A 20,819-nucleotide genomic window follows, 5' to 3' on the forward strand; every position below is an offset into this window, starting at 1 on the left:
GGAATAATTCAAATGTTTTCTGAAGACACACGACAGCAAAGCCAATGCTCCAGATATTGCTTCACACACTTCTCTCACATTTGTGGCCATTTAACACTGATTGTATTTTTAGAAATTATATTTTGGAGCATCTCTCATAAAGATCACAATGTTCTCTCATACACGTCTCCTCGCTAGCAGATATCTTAAGTTCAATGAGCTACAGAAAGATTTAGCCACTTTCTGAGCCTTAGGCCACCTGAGCTTTGCTCAGGAGAGGCAGTGGAGTTCACAGGGTTTTGGTTTTCTTTATAATCTCAGAAACAATTTAGGCATCCACTGTCTGCCTTCAGCTTCCAGCCAAGTTTCCTACATGGACTCCAACGGTCCTCAACACAACTATCATTCTAATAGAAAGCTACCCCTTTGCCTGAATGGCTGAGTTGTCAGTGTGGCCTATATGTTTCTTCTGTCTTTGCTGCTGATACATATATGCTAGCTTCACTTTGACACCATGGGGAAATTCTAAGGCAATATTAGAAACAAAGCCAGAAAGGGTAGTCTTACTAACATTATGTGTTAAGTGAGGAGAAACTGTATAATGGAGACTTCCTTCAATATTTACATGCTATTGTTGAAAATCTTAATCTCGAGATTAATTCGGAGCCATGAGAGGTTATTTTTAAAGTGTTGGTCACTAAGTAAAAATATCTCATAAGAAATAAAGTTATGAAAATATATTCATGTAAAATAGAGATGTACAGAAATATATTCATTCATATAAAATATTAAATCAATGTATCTATGGCAAAGCAGAAAAATATTGATGCAGAATTGCCTGTTTATAATGATTTAAAAATTATTGCAACATTTTATTAAATGCCTCTTATTCCTTTATTCTTATTTTGCAATTTTAACAGAAAAAACGATTATTGTTAGGATTGCTATATTCAGAAATAAACTTCTGTGTTTTATAGAAGATCTTTACCTTACTATCTTATCTTATTTTACTGAGGCAGGGTTTCACTGTGTAGCCTTGGCTAGCCTGGAACTCTCCATGTAGATCAGGCTGGTTCCAAAGTCAGAGATCTGCTTGCCTCTGCCTCTCCAATGCTGGGATTAAAGACACACCCATCACAAGCTCTTTATTCTTTATCTCTTCTTTAAACTCTAATTTTTGAATCTGTTCAAATTTACTTTATAACTGAAACAGAAAAGGAAGTGTTGACAGAGAAACCCTTGAAAGGTGTTGGTAGACATTGCTCTAAGAAAATAGAAACAGACGTTAAGCAGGTTGTTGCAGGCAGGAGTCATCCCATCCTCAGATGGATTCTGCCCTGCAGAGCGCCTCAGACCGGCTCATGGAATCTGCACACATCTCCGCTCACTTCTTGGGCTTTTTCTGTCTAACATGGGCTGATATATTTCAGCTGCTATGCAGTAACTGGACCGGGGTGTCACACCTTCAATTCGAACCGTTCTCTGAGTTCCTTCATAGGCCTTTTGCTCCTACACGAGGGGAGAAATCAGATGATAAACGGTCTCCCGTGAGCCATTGATTCGCTTTTCCTTTGTTGAAATCAGTGAGTTGTAGGTAATCACTGTCAACCTTCAGGTAAAGCCTCCTTCCCCAAAGCCCTGGGCCATAACTGGATGAAGCCACTTATGAAGTGGTCAAGCCACATGACTTCTCCTTGAAGGCTAAGGACGGAGGGAGCCATGGCCAGAGTCTCATCTTCAAGTATGTGAGCTCTGAGTCAGGAAATGGCATGGACTTGCAAGGGTTACCACAGTGGCAAATGTGACCCAAGGTGGGGGAGGGGGAGAGTGAGGGTCAAGACAGAGAGCGAGTCTGCAGACCTGGCCTCCCGTTTCATTTTTCTGAGTTTTAGAAAATCTGGCAGCACCTGTTTCCTGTTTCTGGCTGTCATGGATGGCTTCTTGTCTCTGGCTGAACTAGCCCTCTTCGTTTGTATTTGAACCAGTTTGAGTGTTTGGTTGGTTGGTTGGTTTTTTTTCTTCCTTCCAACTAAACATGCCCTGACTTAGATGGATATAGAAAAGGGACATTTTGTTCACCATAGAACCTAGGTAAAAGTGCTGGCAGTGGACTTTCTAATATAAACTGCCACAGCAAGACTGCTAAACAAAGGGGGCGGGGAGGAGGGAGGGGAAACTGCTACCGGAAATATTAAATAAATAAATAAATACCCCCCCCAAGACTGCTAAATAATACTGTGATTCAAAAGCTACTAAAATAAATAGGGAGTATAAAGCTAATAGAAATAAACACTAACATCGGACAAATGGAATGAAACATTAATATTAACTTTTCAATATGCAGGGAAGTCTAAAGAAGCAAGCTGACTATCTGAAAGGTTACATATCTGCTACACACACTCCACACCCAGGAATGCATGCACACATCAATCCTGACTGCTTCTCAGCGACAATGAAAGAGCAAGAAGGCAGGGAAAGATCCGGAGACATAACATCAAAGAGACAGGTCGTGGGCTAGGAGCAGAATGTTAGTTAAGCAAACAAAAGACCCGGCATCCATTCATCTGAACTCACCTTTGCCAGTGAATTGTTAGTTATGAAAACTCGGTATACTAAGTCATAGTAGTTTTCCATAGATGTATTTTTTCCATGTTGGTTTCTGTATGGCAGCTCTGGGGTACGGAGAAGGACCAGCAAAGATGCGTTCCCTTGGATTGCAGTCACGACTGGAGGGTCTAGCTTTGCTGGAGAAAGAATAAGCAAATTTGATAAAGCACGCAAACAGTTAAATGTTATAAATTGACACTATGCATCATGGTGAGTTACTGCTGTGTTCAGAAACGTGTCAAAAATCGTTATGAAGATAACTTTCCTTCCATTTGCAAAAGACTGATAAGATTCTGTCTAGATCAATATTGAGAGAACGACTGCCAATCATTTTGTCAACACTATGATTTTGTTAGAAAATTCAGTATAAAAGTTACGTAGAGGGAGGTCTTAGAACAAGAAAGATATTATCAAGTTCCTTAAAGAGGTAAAATTTCAGCAGCTTTAAAACCATTCAAAGACTTGTAGCTATTAAATTAATTCAACAGAATTTTGTTGTATATTATGGGAATGGCTGGATAAAAAGAGAATTTTTGTTTCATGCATTTTGTTGCCAATAACCAGATTATTATCAATAATAATATTATTATTTTAATTGATTTCAGATTCACTACAATTTTGCAGAGATGATTTTCTTACTTGGAATTCTTTGTAACTTTCACTATATAGGTACACATCTTTTATAATTCTTGAAAGTTGTCATAGATAGATAGACACATATCCTACCCATATAGATACAGAACTCTGTATGTACTTTTTCTCCTGGAATTTTGATTCAATATCTGCTAAATTTTCTTATTCTATTTGCCATGTATCTTAGCTTCTCTTACTTTTAAATTTTTTTTCTTCAGGATTAACATGTTTTTTTTTTCCTCCAGACCTGTTTTCCTGTCTGTGAGTTTATTCTTCAGTTTTATCTGACCTGAGCTTGAATCCACAATTTTTGTTTCAGAGATTTTTTTTTTTATATTTTGTAAGTTTGTTGTGTTATCATTTTTCTCTTCTATGTGTTTGGAAGAGCTACATTTTTAATACACACCTCCCACTCTGGCTACTTAATCTGGGACAAAAGGAAACTGAATTTTTAGCCATCTTGAATTGTTGTCTGATTTCTTGCAGAAAAAGGAATTTCCCTGGATTTATTTACACTTTACCCCTTCAAGAGCTTGCACATTTCATGCTCCAAATTCTCTGGCCATCACATGCAGATGTGAAGAACAGTCCTGTTTAGTTTTGTGGAACATTATGATATGTGTTTAATTGTTCCTAGACAAACATTTAAGATTATTATCACATTTGACATCTCCAAACACCCTTTCTTTAATGTGACTCTGTGTTTACAAAATACTATTGTGCATTTTTTTTCCCTCATTAGACTATTTATATAGTGTTTGTCCCTTGTGGCCCAGACAATGATTACAGAAGTAGTCTCGTGATCCCCAGCATCCAGGACCTGTGTTTTGAATGTCTCAATTCATCATCTTAGATTCTTATTGTTTAATGCTATTGTTAATTTTAAACACCAGTATTTTTAACCTTTTGTGGGAGTGTGTACAGAGTTAGAAATACCTGTTAACATAACCAAAACTCTCTGGCAACTCTCCTCTTAGTTTTTTTTTTTTTTTCTGTGCAGAGATTGAAAGCAGGGCCATATATGTTCTACATGAGCTAGACCCCCAGCCCTCACACTCCTGTCCTGGAAATACCATCTCCCTGTGGTGTTTGTGAACATACCAGATTGTCAATCTCTTCCTATCGCTTTGGCTATTTCTTACAAATCTTCTAAAATTTTTCCTGCTGGGGCATCTTTTTGTGAAATATCCTTAATATCTAGACTCACAAAATAGTACCTGTTACTCAATACATTTTTTCCTATCCAAATTTATCAGTGTCCATTGCAGTATATGCAAGTGACTCACAGATTGGTGTCTTTTTTTTTTTTTTTTTTTGGTTTTTCGAGACAGGGTTTCTCTGTGTAGTTTTGGTGCTTGTCCTGGATCTTGCTCTGTATCCCAGGCTGACCTTGAACTCACAGAGATCCTTCTGGCTCTGCCTCCCGAGTACTGGGATTAAAGGCGTGCACCACCACCGCCCGGCCAGATTTGTGTCTTTAACAGAAGGTGTCCTTAGCTTTGAGAACTGGATCTGTACAGCCATTTCATGTGGGTGGCTCCAAGCATCTTAAATTCAACACAGTAAAAATTGAACTCATATTCTTGATTACCCAACATGCCACAAGACTGTTCTTTTCCCATGAAATTGCAACAAAAAAGAATCTCTGGTCTATGTAGCTGTACCAGAGAGGCACAGAGGCCATCTTTGACACATTGCTGTCCCTCTCCAGTATATCCAACCTCTCACCCTGTCCACCCAGTGTTACATTTTCTTTTTCTTTTTCTTTTTTTTCTTTTTTTTTTTTTTTGGTTTTTCGAGACAGGGTTTCTTTGTGTAGCCTTGTGCCTTTCCTGGGACTCACTTGGTAGCCCAGGCTGGCCTCGAACTCACAGAGATCCGCCTGGCTCTGCCTCCCGAGTGCTGGGATTAAAGGCGTGCGCCACCACCGCCCGGCCAGTGTTACATTTTCTACAGTCCTTCTCGTGATCCTAATTCAAGCCACAGCCTGTTTCCTGTAACCTGTTACAGTAGCCTACCACTTCCCTTTCCTGCATCCTGTGTGTGCTCTTTATAACCTATTTCCACCGATACAGCCACACTGATCTCAACAAAACACAAGGCTGATAATGCCGTCTCCTGGGAAGTCGGATGATGCAATCAAAATGACATCTTGTGAGGCTTGGGACACTGCTTGGCGCTACAGGGCTTGTTGTGCTATGCACTGTATTGGGTTTAATTCCCAGTGTCACAAAAATACGAGTTTTAAAATACATTTCCTTTTCTGGAGGAAGTCATAACTCATTAAGAGAAAACTCTCACAACTGCTACATTTCCAGGCTGCCCGCACTGCGTGTCTGCTTCCCTGTACCAGCTGCTTTTCAGTCCCTAACACATGTTCCGCTTCCTCTTATAAGAGGGCCTTTGCAAATGCCTTTTCCTTTGCCTGGGATGTCTCCCCTTCCTTTTGTCTGTTTAATACCTATTCATCTTGAGATCAGCTCAAGTGTCTTTTTCCAGCGTCGCTTTTCCTGACACCCCTGGCCAGGTCCTTCCTTAGCTGGGATCTCATAGAGCTCATTTTGTTTCTACAGCATCCATCACAGGTACCACTTGGGGGGCGGGGTGTGGTTAATGTATTAATATGTGTCTTCCCTACTAAGCAGAAAACTCTGGGAAGAAACTTGTCTGCTTCTCTGCTTGCCATATTCCCTCTGGACCAGACGAAAGTGCAATAAGTACCTTGTAAATGGTTGCTGTGTGAACATAGGAGATGTCGGGTCCAAAGGAAACTCCATTTCTCGAAAAGGGACAAATGGTTCTCTGTGTTGCCTCCTAGCCCACCAAAGCTCATGCTGGCCTCACAAGTACCTGTTCCACGCTTTCTCATATATAACTTTTGGTTTTGCTCTCCCTGTCTTCCTCCTTCCTCTCTCCATGCTCTCCTTCTCTCTCTCTTCTCTATGCACCCCTCTCTCTCCCTCTCTTCTCCCCTCCCTCCCTCCCTCCCTCCCTCCCCCTCTTCCCTCCCCCCCTCTGATCCTGCTTTTCCCATGGCCACGTTTGCTGGCCATGTTCAATCTACGACTTTCTCCCCATCTGCTCCAGAGGCCTCTGGCTGTTCTCTGTCTCATATCTACAATAAAAGCCTTCCCCTTATCCACATCACGGAGTGGTCATGTTGCCAGTTTACCTAGGAGGCAAGTTGATTTTTTTCATACCCCTGTAGCCATATATTTGTAATCCAAAAAAATCCTGGTATCATATAATTGAAGTCTCACCAAGCACCAGATGACACTGTTAACATCATGATTTTCCTTATTAGCGGCTTTGTTGCTAGATAGACATCAGGAGTCAGAGCTCAGTGAACTGTGACATGATGCTTCTCAGAGTTGGTCTTGGGAACGCCCATGCATACAGGTGGCTCATTAGCCAGCAAGGCAGGTTCTGGGAACATACTGTCCTCGGATCTTAGAAACCTGTTTTTCAAAACAGGATCTTTGCATACCCTCAGGAGTTGAGGGCCAAGATAAAAGTGAGCAGTGAGGTGGGATTCTTCTCAAGGGCTCCAAGGAGGAGCTCAGCTTCACTGTTTTAGACACTGGGTTTCTCTTCTCCCTGTGAAGCTTTGAAAAAACACCCCCCAAGGCCTTTTCTTTTGTGAGAAGAGGTCATATAGAAATAACCTAAACTCTTGTTAACTGATACAGTCCTTACTTAAGTAAGACAGCCAGAGTCTCCACTTGCCTGTTCTTATTTGATGGGTCAGACTTCGAGAAACATTTGAACTTGACCCCATTTCTCGGCTTAAATATAACAGATGGCCGGCCCACAAGTCCACTCAATGGTACAAACCAGCTCAGTCATGCAGCCTCCTCCTTTACCTCGTTAGAGAATTGTCTATGGAGAGTGTCTTGAGCTCAAGTTTCAAGTTGTAGCCAGACAAGATGCTAGAGAGCATAGACAGGTTTGTTACCTTCTTCTGCTCATGTCCTAAGTAAAAAGCTCGAGATAATAAATAAATAACCTTTCTTCTGAGTTCCATTGCATCTAGCATTTTGAACCTAAGTCACTAAGTTTAAATCTAACTGGACATTGCATCACTTAGCAGAGGTAGACAGATGAGCCCTCAGACTCTTCAGACCAGGGGAACCGAACTGTTCCAGATGTTAACCAGAAGGAAGTTCAGGTCTTGGGACATGCTCTCACAAATCCTGGTAGCAAGGTTGGTAAATGTCTGTTGGACTTACGATATTAGCACTTAAGACTATTTTTTACGGGGCTGGAGAGATGGCTCAGCAGTTAATAGCACTGGCTGCTGTTCCAGAGGTCCTGAGTTCTATTCCCAGCAACCTCATGCTGGCTCACAACCATCTATAGTGGGATCTGATGCCTTCTTCTGGCATAAAGTTGTACGTGCAGACAGAGCACACATTCATAAAATAAATAAATCTTTTTTAAAAATTACAAATGTTGGGGAAGGAAAGTACTGTTTACATGGACTGTAAATAAGAGGGACAGGGTATGGGAAGTGAGAAAGCTTTGGGATAAAGAGAGATAGTTGTTGCTTCTGAGTGTACTGGGGTTAATAGATTGAAAAGTTTACATGTAAGCAGGGTACTGGACCTCTGGCTGAACCTCTGCCCCAGATTCCCAGGGTTGTCAAATAAGCATGAGAAAAGTGAGTGCCTAGTGTAGTCCTGAGGATTCCATCAATACGACAGCATGGGTCTCAGCACAGCACAGGACCAGGCCAACCACCCAGAGGTCGTTCAAAGGCGGAAAAGAACAGGCAAGCGACTGGCTGAAACTCACTTTCCCACCACGGGGTGAAGCGGGGTGTCCTGCTCCAGGCGGAGTACCTCCCAGCCCAGGCTGTCTTCACCCTCCCGTAGTATGGCTCATACAGGTCTAAGGTTTCATTGGTCAGGTCACAAGAGAGCACTGTGGTTCCCCAGCAGTCCGTTTTATTTTTCCATTGTCTCTGTCCATACCTGAAGAAGGAAAAAGACAAGGATGTGAGCTTCCTCTCTCCCATCTGAGGACTCCCGTTTTTCCAGTGCGTTAATCTTTCTACAGATTGCCATCTTCAAGAATGCGCAAAAGTGCTTTCACATTAACCAAGGCAACAGCCTGCTGAAAGATAAATGGAACTTTGAAGCCTTCCATCTCGCTAACAGAAGGGTTGATTTCCTTCAATATGTAACAGTGTGTTTCTTCTGGTGTGTGGACAGGCTTCCATTTTAACTATTCTCTCCACATCCTTACCACTTCTGTGCCTCACCTCTACAATTCTTCCCCCTTCCACTTCTCATCAGCTTGCTGGTGAGTTATAAGGCTGGTTCCGAGAAGTTGCTACTCCATGCCGTCTCAGGCGATGCTTACTGAATGAACACACATGGCTCAGCTCTTTATTAACAATTGAGTAGAAGTTGCACTGGGCACTCCTTAGGGACCTCTGGTGCTAAGGACTGGGAGAAAGAACACTGCAAAGATGGGGTGAAGCAAAAAGCCAGCCTGAGCCCATGGGTGGTGTGACAACCCAAGGGAAGACTAAACGCCTTCCTTTCCTAGGACCATGGAGTGTGGCAAGCGGGAAGCTGGGGAGGAAGGTCCCTGGTGGAAGGACTTACTTTGTAGCCAAATAATGAGCAATATTGCTGGTCCCTATACTCTATAGTCTACGTAATAGCAGCAGCTTCACGGTGTCAGGATTAAAACAGAAGCCGCAACACAAATGCAGCACAATTTGATGAGCTTGGACTATCATTTATGGAGGACACGTTGTCTTTGTGAGGGGAACACATCTGTTGTGATTGACTGTTCCTGTTTCCTTTACTATAAGATTGGGTGTTTCTCGTATTCAAAATAGTGCAGATGTTAATGAACTATGAGCCACATAAACAAATGAAAGTTCTCAGAATTATGCATATGTCTTGTGCAGGAATCATCCCAGATACGCTGAATTTTATGTAAACTTAAAGAATTATAGATTAAAGACCCATGGAGCCTCAAGTTGAATCTTCGCTTCTGGTAGAACAGTTTCAAATCCTCTTATTACTTTGGACACCGACAGGCTCATTATGGACCCATCTGCACTGTCTGCAGAGACCATAGGAATAGAGCACCAGTCCCTATTTCCTACATACCGCAAGCTTCTCCAGCTGGGCCCATAGTTTAAAAACAGAGAAACTTTTACTGAAAAGATTACTACATTTTATAGAGGGAAATTGTTTTTTGAAATTAATTGATAGGAAAATCTGAGCAAGGATCCCCCTCAGCCCACCCCAACTGAAGGGACATGGATGGATTTATGGATTAAGAGGTGGTATTCTGGCTCATATCTACCCTTGATTTCCTGAATTTCTACTATAGACCATGAAAGCTAAGCTGCAATTGCTTCTGCCTTTTGCTTAGCCAAGTTCCCAAACTATTTAGGAAAAGGAAAACCTCAAAAAACCCTAGGGAGTGTGTAAGCTGAATACCAGCCTCTCTCCAATCAGGACTGACTATTTCTTAGCCTTGACAAAGGAACGAAGTTGATTACATCTGAGTTTTGGCATTGACCTAGCAAAACAAGTATGAAGATCCATGACAGGAGCATGCTGCTGCGTGTCCTAGTGTGTGGACATGCTCACGGAAGTCATTAATACTTACAAAGAATTTTCTAGATAGTAAACCTACCCAAACACAACCTTACCAACTAAAAACATACTTTGCATACTTTCACGTTTGCCTCAAGTTCAACCACAAGTAGTAGTTTTGTCTTAATGAGTGTTTGCTCTGGGCTGAGCAAGTGGCTGCTGACCTTCATTGGACAAACTGAAAAGCTGTCATGTGCTGGAAATGCATGTAGCTGAAGGACTCCTTCCTGAGCTCCCTAGAGCTGACGTATCAGTCTTAAAGACAGCACACATCATCACACCTTTGTGTCACAGGACAGCCTTCTGTCCCCACCTCTGCTTCTTCTCAACCCTCCCGGAACTCCTCAAAAAGCAAAATAAAGCAAAATCCAGAGGTCTTCAGCTCCTCACACTCCGTTGCATTCCAGAACATATGACCCCGGGGTCTTCTCTGCCAACTGAATCTACTTACATTTTGTACTGCACAAAGTAGACACTGCCATTGGCGGTGAGGGAGCTCCCTGGCTGCCAGTGCAAAACGTTGTGGAAATTTCTGGACTGAAATTGGACCTTCTGAGGCTTCAGAGATCCATGGACTGGCCAGGTTTCTAAAGTGGCAAGAAGGACAACATTGGACATTACTGTGATCACTATTGTTGTGAGAGGCAGAAGGTTTTCATGTAATCTCTGCATCAGGGGTCCTTGGGGAGTCGCCCTAAGTGAAGGCACTAGTGACTGTGAGTTAGAAATGAACATTGTTGACTCTTAAGTATGATGATTTTGATGCCTGGTGAAAATCCCCTCCCTTCTCCAGTTCTAGTGAGTGAACTCAGGGCAAGTTCTCTGCCACTGAGCTACATACACCCTTAGTCTAAGGTAAAATTGTAGAATGATGTGTTTCATACTAGGAAAAAAAGGTCATGATACTACCAACCCCCAGGACTCCCTCATGGGTAAAGGAACTAAAACTCATGGAAAGAATATAGTTTATTCCCAAAAAGCGATGGGTTGTAACAACTGTGATGAAAGACCCATCGCCTGTCTACTTGCTACAAGTACCCAAGTAGAGCTGTTCAGATTCACTGACCTACAGTAGCAGGCATTAGCCAAGACCTGCTGTGGGCTCTGGTGAGAGTGTGAAGTCATAGGCAGGAAAGGGCAACACTTTACATGGCAAGATTATTTGTGTTTTCTTCTTCAAACCATATGACATGGGTGACCTAGCTATACCTACATTTCATCTTACAGAGGCCAGAGATCTAGGACAAGATTTATTTCAGGATCCAAAGTTTCTGACAAGGGAGGAAAGGATGGCTTCCTTGGGAATTTCTTCTTACCCGCTGGATGGTGTTGACATTGTTATTACTATTTTTTTGTATATGTTTTGAAGGCCTCCTGCAATGCATGAATATTGGTATGGAAATATTGGTATGCATGAATATTGGACTTGGAAAAAGCCCATGCCCAAGGCTTATTTTGTGAACCCAGATCACTATCTGCTTAATCCTATTAAATATATAAAAATGATCAGGAGATGACAGGCGCCATCTCTTGAAGACCCACGCAGAGCTAACTTGCTAACGATGGTTGGCTCCTTGCCCCCTGTCTCTTAGGTCTTTGATTTTTCTCACAGCTTTACTTCACCACTGTCCTCAGTAACAACTCACAGTGCACAAAGCACCGAGGGGCTTTTCCCATCATCTGCTCATTGATAAAGATACCACTGAAGTCTTCCTCTCATGGTCTAGAGACCGAGCCTTGGAGAAGTGACGAATCTGCCCAGGAGCAAGTGTTAAAGCTGGTTTTGTACCCAGGTTGACTCAACAGGCTGCTCCTTACTACTGAAAACTAAAAGTAAAGTCCTGGTGAGAAGAGCTAATGGTGGAGGCAGACTAATACAGCAATAATAAGCCTTTAGAATAATAAGCCTCCTCCAACTTCTTCCTTCTTGACACTTACTAGTGAACAGATAGAAATATTCATTGGAAGCTGCGCTCATTCTTTTCAAGGTATCCCCAGACAACTAGGTTAGAGAGATATTATTATTACTGTGTTTCCAGGTGTGGATACAGGCTCAACAAAGTGACACGTCATGCCCAAGGTTACAGATGTGGTATGGTAGGGAAGCAGGGTCATTTTGCTTGCCCTTGAATTCCTGCTAAGTAAGTCCTTGCTACCAAGGACAAGAGGAATAGCCTACTGTAGTTCCCATATTTCTGTTAGATAGAAGCTGGGGTTGCTTTAATGTAGGGTCATAGAACAGCTCCCTAGTTGTGGGCACTTATTTAAGCCACTTAAGTGACAGTCCCCATCTATTGACTTGGGACACCAGGGGCCTTTCTGAGAGATTTGTCTTGATAAATGTTCTTGAAGAATTTTCCATAAACACCATTTGTTTGTGGTCTCTGTTCTGTGGGGGAGGCTGCTTTCAGCACTCAGCATATACACTAACTCTAAGTCTACGCAGTGACCTACAGTCTTCACTCCACAGATGAGAAAAGTCTTGTACAGGGTGTTAAGTAAGATGCCTGTTTTTCTAGGTAACAAATGGCAGGTGAAACCTAGGTCCTGACTATGAAAGTGGCCCCTCTGTTCTAAACTCAATCCCTATGGAGCTATTCATTTAGGATACAGAAAGCAACTGACCCCCATGTCTGCTGGGATCATTTGGTGACCTTACAGAGTCCAGAAAATCATCCAAGCCATTCCTTGTCTTGATCAGTCTCAAAAGTGGCCAATTAAAAGGAAGTAATAACGTACTTACCTGTTCCACTGGCCAGGAGGGACCTGATGAGAAAGCCTAGAAAGTAATGCTTCAGCATCATGGTTGCAAGTGTGCCTATCTGGCGACCAATGTTCCTGTCAGTGAGGAGACAGCTGAGAAGAGAGAACTGTAAAAATCCACACACGGACCGTCACTTCCGTGGGCTCAACCAATGGTAAATGTTTCCTTAAAAAAAAAGAAGTATTTTGTTACATTATTTTACCACTAAAGACATGCACACGCACACACACACACACACACACACACACACACACACACACCCCTGAATGTTTATCTGGCAGTTTGATAGCAAATCCTTAGGGTAGGGTCGGATAGGAGTTGTGCAAGGTGAGTTGAATGAATCTTGAGGGAATTTGGCTTTAAGAGGCAGGATGGTTTATGGGGACCAGGACTTCAGAGTAATATGATTGGCAGGTGGAGCTGCCCCAGCCCCTGGCAGCTGTTCAAAGAGTTGTAGGCAACTCTTGTTGGATAGTTTCTCAGTCTCCCTGGTATTTATGACTCAGGCTCCTTGACACTCCTGACTCCCCACAGTGCTATACTGTTAGCTTTTTCTTCTCCAAGGAGGCCTTGAGCCCCTTCCAATAAATGTCTCCCTTTCCCATTTCCAGCCCACAGTTTCCAGCCATTCATCTCACGGAAGATCTTCACAGTTGCCAAACCAAAGGATGCCTGAAGAAGCTGACCGTGGAGGACTATGGGTTTGAGTGGTATCAAATCTGTGTCATCACTCGAGTGAAATCAGATTGAACCAGCTCATCCACTCCTTCAAAGCTTCGTGATATTGCATCACCAAAAAAATTCCCCTTGTGTTTTTAGAGGTATTGAAAAGTTTGGCATATAAGCACAACAAAGTCATAGTTTTTTTGTTTTGCTTTTTTTTCCTGCTTTGAAGAGGTTCTTTGGGTCAAAAGAGGAAATGAGCTCTGGCTTCCTTTTCACCATATATGAATGGGGGGAAAAAAAAGAAATAAAAAGGAAGGATATGAATGCTCCTAGGTATGGTGGAGGAGAAAGTTTATTGTAGACATGTGTGAGAGCATAGCCAGAGGCAGGAACATCTGGGAGAGTCCAGAGTGGGCATGACCCTGAGCCCCGTGAGGAGACGGGGAGGGGAAGAAGAGAGGAGAGAAGGGGCCAGGTGCAGCAGCCAGGAGACCCAAAGTTACAAAGAGAGTGGGTAACCAAAATGGTCGGATTGTATAGGGAGGGGCAGCCAGCCCTCTGGGATGGGGAGTTCAGCCTGGGGGGCAGGGTATGCCAGCCAGGAGGGCCCTGTAACTGGAGGGATGGCAGGGAGAACCTAGCAGCCAGGTTGGCTTTGATATGATAAATAGGCATGTCAGCCATTTGCTCCAGGTTTGAAACCTAATAGTATGCAGGCAGATTCATCCAGATTCTTTGAAGAGCTCCTTTGGTGATGGCTGCTGAGTGGTATTCATTCATTCATTTATTCATTCATTCATCCCCTCGTGCATTCATACTTGGCAAATATGTGCTGCCCCACCACAGAGCAGGCATTGTTCTGGGTAGTAAATAAGACAGAGACTGCCCTTGAGTTCCAGATGCTGAGTTCTAGAGGGGTCAGGGATGTAGACAGTACTGAGCTAAGGTTGCGATGTGACTTTCTATCCATGTCTCCCTTGTTTCTTTCTCTCCATCTTAAATGAGAAAGAAAAGGTTTGAGCAGGCAGCTGAAAGGTGCCTTCTGTTCTTCACCACAGGGATTAGCTAGGACTGGAGCTGTAGGAAGCTGGGGGAGAACACATTAGAACCACAGGATAGGGTGTGCTGCTGATACACAGCAGGGTTATAGCTGTAATGCATGCGGATGGTATGGAGGTGTGTGATGATAACTCGGTCAGCTCCTGGTGCTTGTCAGACTTCTGAATCTACGCCCTCCACTTCTCCGAGGGAAGCTGCTGTTGTATAGAAGGTTACCTCTTTGAAAAATCATGCATCATATGCTGTGTTCCCCTTCCATGATTCTGGTGTACCTTGTCTCCCAATTTCCCCTGTATCATCCTTCACTTATTTGCTGATGTTGCCCACTGGCTTTTAAACTTAAGACCAGCCCTGATATTTTAAATGGTAGGTGATCATCTGGATTTGAATATCATAACCATCAATGAATCTTATTTTGAAGCCATTAAATCGCTCCAAGTTCCAGTTTAAGGAGAAGGAGAAAATATTTGAGTTCAGAGTGTTATGTTGAGCAGCAGAGAGTGAGATTAGGTTTCCACAGAGCTGCTGACTTTGGAGAACAAATAAGAAGTTGGGAGGAAGGGGAGAGAGTTATGTAAGAATCCTTAAGAACTGAATTCTGGCTGGGATGATAGTTCAGTTGCAGAGTATTTGTCTAGCACGTTCTCGATCCTGGCTTCGATCCTTAGCATCCAAATCACAGGGGAAAAAAATATATCTAAGAACTAAATTCTCTCCATACCCCGAGCTTTTGTCAGGTCACATTTCAGACACCAAATCAGTCTTGTCACCATTCAGTGAGCTCTCTCGGTGAGTAATACGACAACCTGTGGAAAGCCGACATCGCTAACAATTCGCTGGGTAGACAAAAAGACAAATTATACTTTCTCTGTTAACTTGGCAGCCAAGGAATACGTACAGGATTGCTGCAAATGAAATCTGAAGTCATCTTGTGTCAAAAGAACATTCATGAGTTAGTGGGGGCCCCCTGCTCTCCTTGCTTCAGTCATGAAATGCTAGCTTTAGACACATTTTCTGTCCTCTCCTTCCTGCCCTCTACTGCTCAGGAGGCAGTGTCTACTTGACTATGACAACCGGTGTCTCCACTGTGCTGGGTCTGGAGATGACCCAAGACCCTGACTTGGACAGATTTGAGTCTCTTCCATCCTCCTGTGGTGGCTTCTAGAAGACCAACAATTCTTCTGAGGAAAAAACTTATTTTTAAATGTGGCATAGATGGGGTCTTATTACTATTTTTTTGTTGTTCTTTTTTAGAGGTACATATTGAAGTATTACAGATTAAAATGGCATGATATCTGAAATTTGTTTCAAAATAGCAAGAGTCGTGGAAAGGCAATAATAACATGTAATAATCATGGGACACCGTGGTAAGTGTTTTCTGTGCATTAATTAATTTATTTATTTAAAACTTTCTCTTAGCCTAGGAGGTTGGTATTGTTCTCTTGATATTTCAGATGAAGAAACTGAGGCATGGAGAGGCTGAGAGTACTTGGTCAAAGTTCTGTAGTAGACAGCCCCAGAATGAGGAGTAAATTCACAGTATGGGGATTATAAAATTGCCATTGTTATTCTTCATTTGGAGTATTCATCCCATAAAAGGATAGAAATGCATCAAAGAAGAATAAAATACTCAAACAAACAAAATAAAAAATTTTTTTTTTTTTTTAGCCTGTTAGATGCATGTACTGTTTGAGGCATGAATAGGTAAAAATGAACTAGACAGCAGATCCAGCAATGATAGAGCCGAGATCATTTTCTGTAGCCAGGTACTAAAAGCAGATGGTCATGGACACGCCCCTTATTCTCCTTAGAGTGGTGTTTGAAAACTGATGCTCAGGTGACTTGAGTGGTGTCCATCTTTAGTGGGTCAGATGGAGTGTCTCTTGTCTCTGCTCCAGACCCTCCCTCAGTCTGTCATCACAGCTCAAACACCAGACCTGTGGGTGTCTATAGTGGCAAAGTGGGACACCTGTTACCCTTTCTTACTCACTTCCCCAGGGAATGCCTATGACCTTCCAGCAGGTCTGAATTCTGGAATAATTGGTTTGTAACCCAAACTGCTTTCAGAGTAGAATTCAGAAAAGAAGGACCCTTGTTATTCAAATACAAGCAATTAGCACGATGTCCAAACTAAGTTTAATTTTGATCATTGGGGCCTTAAACAAAAATATATTACAGGTTGGATATCCCTGCTCTGAATATGAAAGAAATCTAAACTGGTCCAAAATCTTAAACTTTTGGAGTGCTGAGGTGATACCACAAGTCGATCTCATGTGATGGAAAACGGCCAAAGGCAGCTGCACTAAGAACACCACAGTCAGAGCCCTTCAGAGCTATGTATGCAAACTGAGATATTAATAAAACATAAATGAAATATGTATTGAGACTCTGACTCTATTCCTAAGATATTAATACATATATATATATATATGTGTATATATATAAATAAACATCCTAAAATCTAAAGAATTTCCAAAAGCTGAAAGAATTCCAGCCCTAAGCATTTCTGATAAAGGCCACTCAATTTATATGACATTTGAAAATCTCCATTCACATAACTTAGCAAAACTTCATGAAATTAACATTTTCTATTCTTTCTCTTTATTTTTTTTTCTGGACAAGAGAGGTTATTGGTTTTGTTTTGACTGTTTTTGTTTTTTCAAAGAATAGCTTGTCTGTGTGGTCTGCTTCATGTTTTCAGAATGGACCATTTGGTATTGAATAATTGACTGACGCACTCTTCTCTGGGGGAGCTATTTCTCTACATCTCGGTATTCCTTAGTCTTTGTCTAGGGTTGAGGCCTATGTGCACCCCACTATCCACATTAGCATGATTGTTGTCATCCTTGTTCAGGTTATGATTAGGGAGCCTATTTTGATTGTTCTTGATCAAGGTCATTCACTGACCTTGGAAACCCTTTGTGGTATCATCAACCATTAGGTCCTTTCAAAAGTACCTTCAAGTACTTGGTGACCCTGGAAAGAGCTTTCACTGGAATCTGAATGGCTGGCCATTCCTTCATCCATCATAATCTTGGGTCCTTGCTATTATTGTGTTTTAGCACACTTGTGGCCATGGCCTCCTGACTAGCCTTCCTGTTACTGCTACTGTCCTGTGCACCAAGTGAGGTGTTCCTTTTAAACATGAGATTAGGATATTTCCCTCAAGAACGTGCCAACCTGCCCATCTCAATCAGAATGAAAATCAAAGATCTTACAGTTCTTTATTGGATCCTCCATGAGTTGACTTTGTTACCTCTAAAGTCATCCCCTGCACACTCTCGGTTTTATCTACAGTTCTTCAGACTTCAGGGCCTTTTTGACATTGCCTTAACATACCAGGCACAGTCCCTCTCACTCTCTTGAATGGTATTCCTGAGATGTACATGCTCATTGCCTTACCTCCTTTGTGCCTGTTTAAATATTGCCTTAACAGTGGCTTTTCATCTGCTCACTCCACATAGCAGGCCTACTCCCTCCCAGATGGTTGTCTATTATCCTCTTCACTTACCATCATTGGATAGTATTTTACGCTATTCCAACTATGTGAAATCTTGTCAGCTCATGAGCTTGAACACTTGGTCCCTGTCAAGTCCAAAGGAAATTTCATCCCGAAATTCTGGTGGTTAGACAAAAGCAAGCATTCCTCAGGAACTCAGGAAGCTGGTTCTCCTCCACCAAAGGAGCCAGTTCCCTTATCAGTGGCGGAAAGGACAAATGGCTATCTGTGGTCCCTATTAGCATACCAAGGCACAGGCTGGCCTTATGCTCCCTCAGTATCACAGTACTTACAGAGCCCATGCTGTTCTCAGCGCTTCAGGCCCACCCTCCTACCTTAAACCTCCCCCCAGCTACTCCCTTCTCCTTATAACCCTGCTATTTCGGCTATGCTTTCCCCGATTTTCCTTGGTCCCTTCTTGGTCCTCTCTTTCCTCTGGACTCTTTCAGATGCCTCTGGCTATTTTCTTCCTCATATCTACAATAAAATCTTCCCCTTAACTATACCTTGGGATGGTCATGTCTATGCAGTTCCCAGCTGGTGACACTTTTATTTTGGAAGGTTGTATGATCTTAGGAGGTGGAAGGTTAATGGGAAGAAGTGGGTCACTAGAGGTGGGCCTTGAGGTTTTTAAATCGCCCCTTCCCCTATTAACTCTCAGCCTCTCTGCTTCCCAAGGGCTGTACAAAGCGACTATTGGGTTTCCTGCTCCTCCTACTGTGTTTTCCATGCTGTGATGGGAGGTAGCCCCTCCACCCATCAGCCAGAACAAACACTTTCTCCTTAGATCGCTTCTTGTCAGGTATTTGGTCCCATGAACACATCAAGTCATTAACACAGAAAGTTGGTACTGAGCACATTTGGCAGAATCCAGGACTGGACTTCCAACATCTTCCTCATTGTTCTCCAACTCACCTTCTTAGATACACCCTTTTCTGGACCTGATGCTCTGTTTTTAGCTAGGCTGGTTGGTCCGTGAGAGCTAGGAATCCTCGTGCCTCCTGTTTGGGGGTTGCAAGAAGGGGAAGCCTCACCTGGCTTTTTTTATGTGTTGAGGATCTGAACTCGGGGCCTCATACATGTCCTGCACCACACCCATGCAGCAATCTTTCCAGCCAGGGGTCATATTTCTACCGTCTTAGTGATTTCTATCGTTCCTGTAAAACAGAAACTGTTGGCACCCACTTGTCAACCATTCTCTTTCCGTTCAGCACTCAAGGCTTTCTCCTTCACTGCACAGGGAGAGCTTCCTTGATCCCTTGCTGTCTGGTGAGACCTGCTTTTCGTTCTGAACTACTCGGAACAGGCTTTTCCTCATTGGCTACTTACTATAGAAATGCCACATTCTATAAGGGTTTTTAGATTTTACATGTATGAATGTCTGGCCTGTATGGATGTCTGTATGCCATGTGTGTGCCTGGTGCCAATGGGGGTCAGAAGCGGGTGCTGGATGCCCTGGAACTGGAGTTATGGATGTTTGTGAGCCACCATGTGGGTGCTGGGAATTGAACCCCAGTCCTCTGCAGCAAGTTCAGCTCCTACCCATTGAGCACCCCTCCATTCCTAACCCATTTTAAAAGAAGAGATTATTTTAAGAATTACTTTAAAGGTTAGATACATATAAAATAGAAAATAATTCTACAGCATTAATGCATAGCAATAAATAGTATAAAAAATATGCCACATAACTGAAAGATTGGCCCAAGTGATTCAATAAATGAATACCCAAGTAAGTTTTGGTTTCAAAACATTTTACTTAAAAATAACAAGTAATGCTCCATAAAAAATATGTACAAACTTCCACTGATATGTTCTATCAGATTCTATCAGCTGGAATTAAACTTTAAGTCCAACTTTGAGTAGCTTTCAGCTTTTCTTTCAAAATGAAACTTGTAAACATGCTATATACATGAACTTACAATATGAAGACATGTGAAAAAAAAAAACCAAACTGTCCAACATGTCCCTTGAGGTGATAAGGATGGAGTAGCAGCGGCTGCAGGAAGCAGGGTTAATACAGGAAAATTCACCGCTGGTAATGCACCCAGAAAGGAGCTCGTAAGCAACAATACATTCCTTTGAAAGAGTCTTGGAGTTTGCCGAGTAAACCCAGCACGGCCCACAGGTTCCTTACACATGGATCTAAATCAAGACATTCCATGTGGTTAATACCAGCTGAGGTACAACTTCTTTTCATGAAATCAAAGCAGTAAAACCACCTAGGGAAATCAGATCCTTCGCCACTGGCTGAACTCAGGTGGTCTCAGGATGGCTCTCTGGCATCAGTTGTGAGTCTATACCCAATCAAGGACTCCTTCCCATCGCCCTCATCCACGAGCACATCCACCAGCACGTGTGGTTTATCATAGCCAAAGGAGGCGGGGGCCTTCCGCACGGGTGTGGGCTCCAGCTCTTCGGTCTTTGTTTCCGGGTTAGTGTGTGGGAGGAATTCCGAGTCAGACATGGAGCTGCCTGATGCCACGAGGCCGCTGTCGGAGCCGTTTCTAGAGTGATAGGTGGTGATGCTACAGGGTTCCGACTGGTCACTACTCAAAAGGGAAGAACTGCCCCTTTGTATGGGGGTTGGAGGGCCGTCGGGGGCCACCTCAGAAGTGCTTCCTTCGGGGTTCATAGCCTTGGTTTCATCTGAAAGTTCTTCACATTCTGTTGCTCCTGGGTTGTCTGGAACCGTCACTGTGGACAACTGCTCTTCACAGATCACCGTCTCATTCTCTAGAACAGCTGGGTGGCACGATGTGACAAGTGATACATACTTGGATTCAGGTTTCGTCTCTGAAGTGGCATTTTTTACCACAGAGAGCTACGTCAAAAGAAAGCAAGATGGAAAATTATTGAGCTTAAATGCCTGTTAAAAAGGAAAAGGCCTAAAAAGCAAATGACGTATTTCGGAAAACTAGTTAAAATATGCTCACTGCATTTTTTTTTCCTTGATCTTTTTGTTTGTTTGAGACAAGGTCTCATGTAGCCT

The 20,819-nt window shown here is 42.7% G+C and overlaps 2 protein-coding genes across 2 annotated transcripts in view; both read right to left on the minus strand.

The window, feature by feature from the left end:
* Positions 1-790: 790 nt before the first annotated feature.
* Il22ra2 (interleukin 22 receptor subunit alpha 2) lies at positions 791-12,761 on the minus strand. The gene is made up of 5 exons (XM_059273051.1): positions 12,586-12,761; positions 10,294-10,429; positions 8,014-8,192; positions 2,554-2,723; positions 791-1,488 (listed from the first exon to the last, which is right to left on the minus strand). Exons 1-5 carry the CDS (start codon positions 12,644-12,646, stop codon positions 1,339-1,341), a joined length of 696 nt encoding a protein of 231 aa, XP_059129034.1. The 5' UTR covers positions 12,647-12,761; the 3' UTR covers positions 791-1,338.
* Positions 12,762-19,564: 6,803 nt separating this feature from the next.
* Positions 19,565-20,819, minus strand: part of Ifngr1 (interferon gamma receptor 1) — a 28,150-nt gene continuing 26,895 nt past the window's right edge. The window contains exon 7 of the mRNA XM_059272688.1: positions 19,565-20,651. Coding sequence (XP_059128671.1) covers positions 20,094-20,651 — 558 coding nt within the window. The 3' untranslated portion in view covers positions 19,565-20,093. The remainder of the gene's footprint in view (positions 20,652-20,819) is intronic.

This window comes from Peromyscus eremicus, chromosome 8b (genome assembly GCF_949786415.1).
Source record: "Peromyscus eremicus chromosome 8b, PerEre_H2_v1, whole genome shotgun sequence".
In the NCBI taxonomy this organism is placed as follows: Eukaryota; Metazoa; Chordata; class Mammalia; order Rodentia; family Cricetidae; genus Peromyscus; species Peromyscus eremicus.